Source organism: Etheostoma cragini, chromosome 15 (genome assembly GCF_013103735.1).
Source record: "Etheostoma cragini isolate CJK2018 chromosome 15, CSU_Ecrag_1.0, whole genome shotgun sequence".
Taxonomy (NCBI): Eukaryota; Metazoa; Chordata; class Actinopteri; order Perciformes; family Percidae; genus Etheostoma; species Etheostoma cragini.
In genome coordinates this window covers 12,142,283-12,154,264 of record NC_048421.1, presented here as the reverse complement: position 1 = coordinate 12,154,264, position 11,982 = coordinate 12,142,283, and the positions used below count along the sequence as shown (strand labels likewise).

General features: G+C 40.6%; 2 protein-coding genes across 3 annotated transcripts; both read right to left on the bottom strand.

Moving 5' to 3' along the window:
• Positions 1-1,256: 1,256 nt before the first annotated feature.
• Positions 1,257-4,354, bottom strand: eif3g (eukaryotic translation initiation factor 3, subunit G). Of its 2 annotated transcripts, none has more exons than XM_034893515.1 (10): positions 4,123-4,354; positions 3,988-4,034; positions 3,219-3,307; positions 2,637-2,696; positions 2,447-2,551; positions 2,099-2,294; positions 1,890-2,006; positions 1,652-1,788; positions 1,426-1,532; positions 1,257-1,343 (listed from the first exon to the last, which is right to left on the bottom strand). In XM_034893515.1, the coding sequence occupies exons 1-10, from the start codon at positions 4,221-4,223 to the stop codon at positions 1,328-1,330; spliced, it is 975 nt and encodes a 324-aa protein (XP_034749406.1). In that variant the 5' UTR covers positions 4,224-4,354; the 3' UTR covers positions 1,257-1,327. The 2 variants fall into 2 exon arrangements, with proteins under 2 accessions (XP_034749406.1, XP_034749407.1); XM_034893516.1 differs by having other exon boundaries at positions 1,896-2,006.
• A 602-nt stretch (positions 4,355-4,956) lies between these two features.
• On the bottom strand, positions 4,957-11,540 carry LOC117958160 (suppressor of SWI4 1 homolog). The gene is made up of 13 exons (XM_034894431.1): positions 11,312-11,540; positions 10,818-10,988; positions 10,450-10,551; positions 10,313-10,363; positions 9,935-10,105; positions 9,637-9,713; positions 9,265-9,372; positions 9,024-9,147; positions 8,856-8,934; positions 8,531-8,660; positions 8,278-8,435; positions 7,795-8,195; positions 4,957-5,983 (listed from the first exon to the last, which is right to left on the bottom strand). The coding sequence occupies exons 1-13, from the start codon at positions 11,324-11,326 to the stop codon at positions 5,012-5,014; spliced, it is 2,559 nt and encodes an 852-aa protein (XP_034750322.1). The 5' UTR covers positions 11,327-11,540; the 3' UTR covers positions 4,957-5,011.
• Between the last annotated feature and the right edge of the window lie 442 nt (positions 11,541-11,982).

Sequence of the window (11,982 nt, the reverse complement as noted above, 5' to 3'; positions counted from 1 at the left end):
GGAAGGGGATTGACAAGGGCTGTATGGCCCTTGGAACCTAGTGTGGACGGGCGACCTCACTTGAAAACAAACAGGCATCAATGGCTGCCCATCGACCAGAGAGACACATAAATGTAAGTACTTTCAGCTTTAAATAATTGATTAAAAGGTTATGACAGTCTTGTTTTGTGGTCTATGCAGTCCTGTGCATGTATACTTGCAACCATGTTCCTAACTGAAACTTTTTAAAAATCGCTAGCTTGCAATGCTAACGCTAATCTGCACAACAGTCCCACATATTTCTGCCTTGAATGGACTCTATACATCGCATAGATTGTGTGTGTGTGTGAATATATCTATCTATATCTCTATATATCGCTACGTGCTTAACATATACTGCCCTGTATCACACAGGACACAGCAGCTGATCCACTTTGGGGCTGAAAACGAGCAGATTCATATGTTCATGTTGTACCCATTCATTATTGCATTGGTAGCCTACTGTATTATTGTAATAATTTGTAATTAATTCCTGTTCATTGTTCATGCACTTGTATATTGTTGGTTTTGATATGGGACACTGATGAAATGTGAGCCAAAAGGCTTCAGACTGGTCTGGAATATCAGAACAGCTGTAGTTAATTTGTTTGTTTGTGGTCTTGTGTGTATTTTTTTTTAGTTTTACACATATGAAGCCTTTTTGTGTGCGACATGTTAGTTATGGTTCTTATAGTTGATAATGGTTCTGTAACATCATTTTATGTAACGTTTTTGCCTGTTATGTTCAATTTATCACCAATAAAGACATGTTTTTGTGAATATCAATGACATTCAAAACGGTGATAACTGAAACAGATATACAACACAGCATGTATACAGGGTGTATATGTAAGTATATGTACACATGATGCATGTGTATACACATTTGTATTGCAGACAGACCTAAGTACTACACAGATAAGAACATCTGCCTCTGCACTACCAAAGTGAACCTAAAATAACTAAAATATATAACACACACTGTTGTCCAAACCCACACAATCAACAGACAGAGACAGCATCTTGGAAGTTTGTGATCAATACTGTATGGTGATGTCACCAAGTGGTGTCCCATTTCATAGGGGTATGTTTTCACCCCTTACCCCTACCCCTTGGTTTCAAGGGGTAGGGGTAAGACGGGGAAATGGGATTCAGCCTAAGTCTAGTTTCAACCCAGTTGCTATATAGCCTCAAATGCAAAAACTATACAAATAACAAAAGGAAATTATAACAATTTATTAGGTAACTGCCATGTTTCTCCACAACAATAACATCTTGCGTCATCCTCACGTATATTCTGATGGGTTCCTCAGTTGTTCGACGGCCTGCAGAGAGAATTCAACAAGGTTGGCAGCAAGAATAAATAACATACTGAATGCTTGACTGACCAAACTGTCAATTACTTACTTGGCCCATTCAACATTGAGAATAAGATGATCGTATCCAAATCCTGACACGCCTGCGATGGCTCTGGCTGCATCTTCTCGACGGTGGAAACTGATGAAGGCAAATCCCTGCAGGAAACAAAGATGAGACAACTGGACCATGCTGTATTTCTAGTCATCAATTACACCACAACTGAATACAAAACACCTGCTTAAGTTTTTTTTTTTGTATTAAGATGAGTACTGACCTTTGACTGTCCAGTATTCTTGTCCTTGGCCAGATAGATCCTCGAGATGGACCCAAATGGTCTGAAGAGCTCCTGCAAGTCTGTCTCACGGGTGTCCTCAGACAGATTGGTCACACGGATAGTGGCATTGTCATCAGCTGCGGGGTGCAAACAGACACCGTTAATACTGAGCATTTCTCTTGCTACTGAACAATGAGTGAAGTGAAAAATGGGTGTAAATAAAAAGAAGTACACTTACACCCACCTCTCCGGTTGGGCTGCATGGACTCCCCTCTTCGTGTTCCTCCATCCCTCAGGCTTGGGGGCACATACTTCCCAGTCTTGCTCTGCGCAGGCTGTGCAGGCTCTGGCTCCGCTGATGAACAGAAGAAAAGCAGGCCACATGTCATAACATTAGGAATGGCCAACAGTGGATCACAAGGCAGAATCTGATTATGCGGATGGTACCGGAGCCAGCAGGCTTGTCCTTGTCTCCGGTGGAAAGCCCAAGCTGTTCGGCCAGCTCCTTCTGCATGGGGCCCAGGGTGTCCTTGTATGGACAGCGGGTGGTCCAATGGTCGCCTTTACAAATACGGCAAGACACAATCTTCTGTCCTTTCAGTTTGTTCATGGGATCCTCATCCTGGTCTTGGGCGTTCAAGTCCTGCAAGTGGTAAGAGTAGGTACTCAGTCACAAGCTAAACGAGCAAATTACAGATCAATGCCACCGTTTTTGCACGTTTTGTGTTTACTGCTACACATCAGTGAGCAGCATCACAAAATCTTCAACAAAAAAAAGTCACACTGGAGCCTCACCTCTTTACTGGAGATGAAAGTCATGTAGACATCGTCACTGACTGTGGTGGTGGCAACATTAGGACCTGGTGCATCAAACTCTGAGTTGCCAAATTTCTTCCAGTTCTAAAATGAGAGAACACAATAACACCTGAGTGTACCCAAATACGTGTTCATTTCAATGTGAATGCAACTTAATGTGAAAGCAGACCTTTCTCCTGGCAACAGCTTTTGAGGCTTTTCTTGTCTCGATCTTGAAGGTCCGCACAATCTAGAGGAAAAAAGGCACAAAAGAAAACTGTTTGACTCCCGTAGTCAAAATTCCTAAAAACATGTATGGCACTAAAAAAACATTTAAACATGCCGTGAAGCATCCCGTCTATTATAGGCTCTTGTGAGTGCTAGTGCTGCAACTTGTATTTGTTAGTGGTTAAGGTTATCAATGCACATTAATTCCAAGAGTGGCAGAGGTGATGATATACAGACCAAGGAATGACTACATATATTGTTTTTGCCAATTTACAAGCCAAATGACAAAAGGTTGTAGGATAGCTAGAAGTATGTAAATAAAAGAATGAAAAAAAAGTCACAATGTTTAATGAGATTTACTGCCTTGATTCTGACTTTTTAAAAGATGAACACATAAATGCCACTTTGCCATAATGGTGGTCTCATGCTGCAGGTGAAAATACACTGAAATGTAAGATCATTCCTCAACCTGCGTGAAAGAGCTGATCCCATGAAATGCAGCCCTATACAGACCAACACGTACTGTAGTCAAACTCAAACTTACCTTGAACTTCTTTCCATCCTCATCGATTTTATATTCCGTGATAGTCTTTATATTCCCTTTGATGGTTTCCTTGGGGGGTGGTAGTGTGCCTGACAAAAGATTATTCAGTCATGACTTAAAGAGGAAAAAAAGCTGATAAGGGAAATACACCGTTATTCCTGCTCTCTTGTTAAAGGCTTTTGATAGTGTTGTTCCACCCTACAAAAATAATAAATGACCAAACAACTTAATTTGGCCATCGGCACCGTACCATCCTATGCTGTCAACACTGCCAATGGAGTTTAGGAGTTTCGCATCTCTTGATCGCATCCCCAATTCTGAATTAATCCAGGACCCACTATTCATTTGTGAAGACATTTCAGTTGCTGACACAATGGTTAATTGCATAGTTTGCCTTATCTAAAGCCAGTAACATATCTAGCTTTAGCTGGGTTAGCTTTAGCTACGTAGGCAGTCAATGCCACTGCCTACGTAGCTAACGTTAACTGTTCACAGCATATGTCGATTACATATTTCATCAATGAATCGTTAATTAAGGTCAATCATGCAAACGTATTAATGAATTATATGGTTTGTATTCAAACAATATATATCCAAAACACCACAGGTTAGTATATCTTTTATCTCGATTATATACGCCCGACAACCACGTGGAAGTGGATGCCGCCTAGCCGGCCTCCTCCTCCGGACACCAGACTACAAGAGATGTGCTAGCATTAGCTAGCTAGCTAGCTAACTAACGTTACGCTAACTGAGGTTGTCGCTTTACCTTCATCTACTTCCTCTTCGACTTGGTCTGCCCAGCTGGGCTTGGAGCTGGAGGGGAAGATTGATAAGCAATATTAGATCGATAGAAGACCTCTAATACAGGCACACATGATTAAATGTGTTTAACAACACTTACTCGTCGTATTCAATCGACGGCATCCTCTCAGCTAGCTTAGCGTCAGGACCGTAAAGACCGGAGCAGTGCGAGCCAAGTCGCCAATACCCACTTCCTGTCATTTAATTTCGCAATAAAAGTAGCTACTACGTTTGTTTTAGTTTCACGAGTCCTCCTTTCTTCTTTTTTAATTGGTTTAAAATTAAATTTGAATGTTGGGAGGGTGATAATAATGTGTAATCCTATATGCTGTTTTTCTATATTATGATAAACATTTTGCCATTTGATGATAGAAAGAAAAAGTGACAAAGCTGCCCTTGTAGTTTATTTACATTTTAAATTTCTTAAAAAAAAAAAAAAATGATATACCTTTCTGTAAGTTAGGCTTTTGTTGTTGCACATTTTGTTTTCCCATCTTGTATATATTAAAATATTTGTTCTTATAGTCTTATAGTCTTATATTTTCTTATTTCATGTATATTGTGTATTTTGTGTGCTGATGTAACACTGTAATTTCCCATTTTTCATAAAATCTATCTAATGAAAACCACTTCCTTAGAGAAGTCATAACTGTGAATATAGACAAAATCTTCAGTAATAAATACCTCTGCGATGAGCAAAATACCTTTGATTATCTTATTGGATTTGGATCATAATCAAAACTTGGTCAGTGGATATAGAACAACAAATATCCAGTCTAACTTTCTTTGGTCCAGACTGTGTCAGATAGTTAGGGAATCAGAGTGATAATCAGATCCAACATGAGGCAGATTACAGAAACAAATACATCTTTATTGCAGATTAATACATTTTAAAGTAAGAACAGTTACTTCAATTATGATAAAAAAAAGTCAAGAAATTAGAGCAGGTTTTAGAACATTAAATAATGATGAATTTCACAGAAAAGCTGTCAAGCAGCAGCTCTGCTATACTTCATCACCACCCCATTGTTGTCCTCGGGGCTCTTCCCGCAACAAGCTACTCTTATACTGTCAAACAAAGCCATGTAAAGGATTGGATGAATACACATGTTCAGAGTTGCCAGTCCCTTGGACACCTGGTACATGTCGTAGACCCAACAGTTAAAGCTGTCAGGATTATTGATTTTCAGATACAAGTGATATATCTGGAAGACGTGGTAAGGCACAAAGGAAACGGCATAAAGCACGATCACTGAGGTGACCAACAGAGCTACCTTGCGTTTCTCCAGTGTGGTTATACTGACATTTTTCCACACCACCGAAATCACCCCACAATAAGAACCAAAAGTAACAAGGAAGGGAACAAAACACCCAAACACAGCAAGAAACATTTTGTAAATGAAGTGAGGCCTTTCATCCCCAAGACTTGTACAGAAGGCCACACACTGAGTGTTTTTGGGCTTGTCCTTACTAGGGCAGACTGAGGCGAATTTTAACACAGGGCAAGAAATGATTCCTACAACGATCCAGATGATGACACTGATGGCCTTGGCGTGGGCAGGCTCTACGTAGGATCTGGTGAAGAAGGGACACGCAAGAGCCACACATCGGTTCACACTTATCGCCATGATGAAGCAGATGCTTACATACAGGTTGCAGGTGAAAAGAAACCTCTCGATTTTACACACCGCGTCCCCAAACACCCAGTGTTTATCCAGTGAGTAGTAGACAATCAACAAAGGCAGGGTGAGAACATACAGCAGGTCACTGATTGCCAGGTTACAAGACAGGACAACCCCCGTGTGCCAGTTCCTTCTCTCTCTGACCATCAGCAGCCACAGGGCGAACAGGTTTCCTGCCACGGCCACGAGGAACTCAAGCCCGTACATTGAGGGCAGCAGGGCCAATTGAAACTTCTCACAAAGAGTAAAATTCGGCTTCATTTTGTTTTCAGCTGAAGGTTATTTCGTTGTCAAGCTGCTTTCACAGTTCGTACTGTCCAATATCTGTAAATTGAAGTTAAATTTGAATGAAAATTATATTACTTTCATTCACGTTTAACTAGCCTGCAGGTTCTGTAGTTGAATATAGTAAGGCAATAAGAGCATTCATTTCAAATGATCAATACAGTATATACAACGTCAAATGTTGGAAAATCTTGCATTATAAAAACAGACTTAATTTAATACTTAGAAACTTAAATGTTAACTTCCACTTACCAAAAGGCAGATTTGCAGTGCACCCTGCTGTGGTGTCATCTGTAAAGAACGTGGGCAGAGCTTTAACCATGCTATTTTCATGTGAGAGACAGTCACTTGAACTTCCCCTATCTCTGTGCACTTGCGCAATTTGAAGAAGCCAAACTACGACACTAATGCCATGCATTTGCAAAACAAAATGCCAATAAACAGTTTGTGTCACAGAACTGATCATAGTCATAGAAGTGCTTCTTTATCAAGCGTTATGATTTTACAGATCGATCAGAAAGTACTATTAGCACGCATTAGAAACTTTAAAACAAGCAGAGCAACAGTGCAAGTCTCATTAGGAAAAAATGAGGAGTAATACCGTGATTACCTGAGATTCTACTCCATATTACACGAGGACCTCAAACCCATGCTCTTCATGAATCAATTACTATGTTGACTAATAAATCACAAGCCTGCATCCACTTGTAGGAATGTAGCATATCACATATAAGCTAGGAATCGTCTTGTTTTAACGATGTTATGTACCCGTATGTATCGGTTGTATTTCTGCAAACAGCACACTTAAGAGAGCAACACTATCGCTGTTTGTAAAAAAAGACAAGTGTTTATCTCTGTTCCTCAGCCTCTCCTGTGAACTTCCAGCTTAAGGCCATTTCCCCCCCCAAACCGCATTTCTTTCTTCTGTATGTGTCTCTGACTCAAACGCAAACTTGTTAGAATGAGAACAAATACATTAAAGTAAGTGTTCTAACATGCATGTAATAGTTTTCCAATTAACAGACATTTTTATACTCCTAGTTACATTTCAGGATTGTTTTATAGAATTTGATGACCACTTGATCAGTCATTTTATTTTGACTAATTATTTCCGTATAAACGCATTTTAAGAGGGCGTTTAACATAAAAAGATAGAAAGTCGCTTTGTATATTCTGTAACCTAATCTCTGGTCCGAGATACTTATTTCTCTGTACTTACAACTCAATCCTTCCACGACGACATGAAGAACAGCTCAGGGGCAAAAAGTTAAATCCTCTGGGTGCGGTCTCATGGAGTTGAGAGGGTCCATGGATGTATTTAGAAAACTGTCCTAACCAAGTCTCTTGACCCGGAAGTGCAATTAAAGTGATTAGTCTTACCTGTTGGCCACATTCCTAAAATTCCAAGGGGAAGTCTCAATGTGTTTCTAAAATCAAATCAAGTTAATGCCTTTTTGTAGCTCTGGTTAAATTACAAATAGATGTCTTGGTCTTAATAGAAAAAAAGGATAAAAGACCTTAAAATTATCCCAAGAAAATGACTGCACCGACTCCACGACAAGAATAACACCAGTCACCAAGATATGTTTTAACAATATATTGAACATGTACAATTTCAACACAGTGCCGAAAATATAGCCCTTTGGTTCTCTTCTGTCCTGCTGATTTTCAGCATTAAAACAGTCTAACAAACGAACAGCAGTCATTCCTAAGACCTTCTCGGGCTGGAGGCATTGAAGGCAAACGGATGTTGAGCATAATAACACAATCAATGTCAGAGTCCAGGGAGAAGAGGAAGAGATTCAGCCTTTTCCCTTCCTCTGTTTAAAGCCTTGCTTTGCTCCTGCACCTTTCTTGAAGGATGGCTTGCCTTTCGGACCTTTAGACTTGAAAGATTTGTCCTTATTTTTCTTCCCACCGAATGTTTTGTTCCCACCAAATTTCTTCTCCCTATCGCCGGATTTCTTTGCTCCGAAGGCCTTTCCTCCTCCAGGCTTCGTTTTCCTTCCAAATGGTTTCTCCCCGTCCCCAGATTTTTTCCATCCTTTTCCTGATGTGTTTTTGTGATGGCCTCCTGGACCATTTCTCCTGGGGGATTTGGCATCTCTGTCCTTTCTAAATGGTTTACCGGTGGAAAACTTTCTCTTCTTTGCAGGTCCGTGAGGCCACTCTGAGGCATGCCTCTTCTTGGTACTGGGGAACATGTCTGAACAGAAATAAGTCTTTGTCAATTAACAAATTCAAAACAAGACCTAAGGGCCGGTTTATAGCACACAAGTTCTATTCACCTTCATCGGGCTCCTGGCCGACAGCCTGTCTGTAGTACTCCACCTCGTCATCGGACTCAACAGCAGCTGTCTGGCCATCCTGCATCCCGGGATCCTCCACTTCACTGTCCTCTTCTGCTTCAGCGTGTTTCCTCTTAATGCCTTCCAGGCTCTTTTTTCTGTTAGAGAAACAAACCAGTTTACACTTAAACACGTCCTTTTTTTTTTTTAAATGAATAAGGCAGAATGATCATTATTTTCAAGGCCTTATTACTTGTTCTCTTCTCGTTTCTCTTTCTTCTGAGCAACATCCTGCTCCTGCTTTTTACGGCGACCCTCCTTCTCTTTTAGCTGGACCTCCTTCCTGATCAGGATCTCCTGTATTTCCTCCTCCGTCTTGGAGACTTGCAAACACAGTACATAACATCCCATTAGAAGACTATTTATACAAGGTATACATGTGTACTATGTAATCTTCAGATGCATCAGTAAGCGTTTACTTTTAGAGAAAAATCATAGGATTCATAATGATTTTTTCATCATGTGCACTGTAAAATATTAAGCAGAAAGACAAAGATTAAGGACAGGAGTGCACTCACTCATGGTGTGATAAAGGACATTCCCTTCTCCCATGCCTTCTTGTATCTTAATCAGCTGCAGAGTCATGCGCGGACCAATCTGAGGACAACACAGCGCAACAATTCAGGTGCCATCCATGTCTCATCGTCATCTTGTTTTCAACAGTTCCACGCCCTCAGCCTCCTCACCTCGGTCAAACGCACGGCGCTCTGCTGGGACGCCATGTTGCCTCGGCCAGAGTAGACCTGTGGTAGTTCAGTGATGTTGTGCTCCCCGTCTTGCTCAGCTTCACTTTCTGAAAGGTTCGCGCCCCTGCACAAATAGCAAAATCAATTCTGCAGATGTTAGAACAACGGCTACGGATCGTCATCACACTAAGTTTTCTCTGACCTGGCCACTAAAATGATCGTACTGTCACAAGAACTTTACTTCATCATCAGCTCGCTGATATCCTCAAACTTGCTCATGTTGGGGAACTTCTCCTGCATCAGCTTCTTGACTCCGCGGCTCATGCCCACAGGGACCACCTTCAGGCTGCTGCAGGTTGGGAACATGCTCATGTGGGTCAGGGTGACATGTGCTTACTTAATCCAAAGAAATCTGGTTCTTGTGTGGGGGCCCATCAGTGCGTTTACTTTGAACATACATCACTGAACAGTCAAGTTAAAAGGGGTCATCATCTGAGCCCAACATCTCTGTACTTCGTCATCAAAGAGTGCAGGTATGCAAACTCTTTGCTAACCAACTACAATACTGAGAAAACAATGACTATGTTCCGGTTCATGGCAAAATATTACTTACTAATGACGAAATTCAATTTCCTGGGTCTCTGGGTTGTAATTCAGCAGCACACACCTCTTGATATTGTTGAGGCTTACCTGGAAAACAACAAAAGCCTTATTTTTGTGCAAGAATTCTGGGTTAAATGTTAACCATGCTAAATGACTCAAAGATCCAGAAATCAGAAAGCGTTTACTTTTAAGAAATCTTCAATGGAAATCTCAGAAGACTATACGTTCATCATGCCAACAAGGCTTTCAATCTGGAGTCAACCAAAGTGACGGCAATGCATTATTTCTGCTAAAAAAAACAAACATACCTTGTGCACATTAATGGAAGGAAACATGTTCTGAAACATCGTGGCCATGAGTTTAACATGCATGCCGTCAGAGCCAAAGTTATTTAGGATGAGCAGTGGATGATGTGTGAACTGCTCCTCGTGCATCCTGTGCTTCTTCAGAGATGAAACCACATCTTTGACCAGAGCGTACTGGGGGGGGAAAAAAAGTTCAAGGAGTCCTTATTCAAATGGGAAAATAATTAAGGAGTTAAAATATGACTTTGGCAGTGTGGATACAGCAATGTGTTTACTTTGAAAACATCACTAACAGTCAAATACTGCAATGTCATCATCTGAGCCCCACTATCTATTGCACTTGTGTTTCAATCGCAAGTTTATATATATATATATATTTACCTTGAGCACTCTGAAATGAAGCATGGGACCTTTGGGTAGTCGCGCAAGTCTCTGAAATCACAAGAAATGTGGATGGTAATCACATAAAAAAAACTGGAAAGTCTTACAGTAGCCAAGACATGTGTGCTGTGAATTACCATGTTGATGAAGCCAGAGGTTTTTCTGAAAATCATAAAGTGGGTCACTCCCAGTGGTCCTGCAATAGCCACAAAGTCTTTCAGGACGTTCTTTTTCCTGACCTGGCAAAAAGAAAGAAAGAAAAAAAGGTCAGGGAAAGTGCATGTGAAATGGCAAAATATGGCTAAGATGCTTTTATATAAAAATAAAAATTCTAATAAAGCCCATTTTGACCATACAGCTACACGTTCCATGTACAGGTGCCATGTAATGCAATCAAAAGGAGTTCACAAAGCACTTTAAATGATGCCACATGGCCTGATCCAGTGGTTTCTTGTAACATTTTATTCTGATGACAGCTGCTGATCTTTTAGTTTTCCAGACAGACCTTGAGAGACTCTGCAGTGTACGGCTCCATGACTCTCCGCACGTCCAGGATGAGCTGGCCCACGTTTTTCCCAATCTGACCTCGGTGAAACACGAAGGAGTGGGGGATAGCTCCGAAAGTCTCCTCGGCCACATGGTTGGCTGTAGCTCGGGATTTCTTCTGGTTCTTGGTCTGAAAGCACAATATCCATTCAACGTTATCTATTATCATAATAAACAACAATATGAACTGTCTTTCAACAACGTGCGCGAATTTGCTTTAAAATTAAAAAAAAATTAATTAAATTCAAACTCAAAAGTTAAATGCAAGCTAACGTGATCCATACGCTCAACCAGCTCTACTAACGTTAACACACAACAGTTCAACTATAGGTTCCCCATTAATGCTACATTTTAATAAAATAACTATGATTAGATGGCCTTTTAAATAAAATGTCAGTTCACGCTCTTTTCAGTTAAAGCTAACCTGCTAGCTTAGCCTAGGCCGTTACTTACCTTTGATTTCCCCATTATTCAGCGAGACGTACCGCACGTAAACTTAGTCAACAACTTTACATTAATAGTTGCTACACTGTTCTAATTCTAAAACGCAAAAACGCGTTCATTATGACCGTGATAATGCCGAAGTTTTAACCACAAACTCAACGCGACGTCTTCCACATGGCTCTGCGGGTCTGTGTCACATACTAATATCTCCGGGTTGCTCAAATGTCTCGAAATAGTTCCCAGCAAAAGTGATCCGCGTGCATATCGGTGGAAAGGCGCTGTTACTGCACTCATCAGCGTAATTGATCATTCTAACCTATGTACTCTACACGTATCTTATTAAATTGAAATTCAACATTGGAATTGGATTTATTGGCTTGACAATTGAAGTCAGTATTGCACAATAATACAAAATTGTATTATGATGAAAAACAAATTAGGACCATTGACAATGAGTGTTATCTATACCACCAGATTTGACCACCACCACCACAGAACAACAAATATTTTCATTCGATAACTGTTTGTATTCAATCGTGATTGCGTCAACGTGACTACTTACAATCCTTTTTTAGTTTATTTTTAGTAATTATTATGTTTTAACGTCCGCACGTTTTTATTGTTGCAGTTCTTTAATGTGATTACTGGGGCGGCCTGGTACCCCTTCGTCTCTCTCTCTC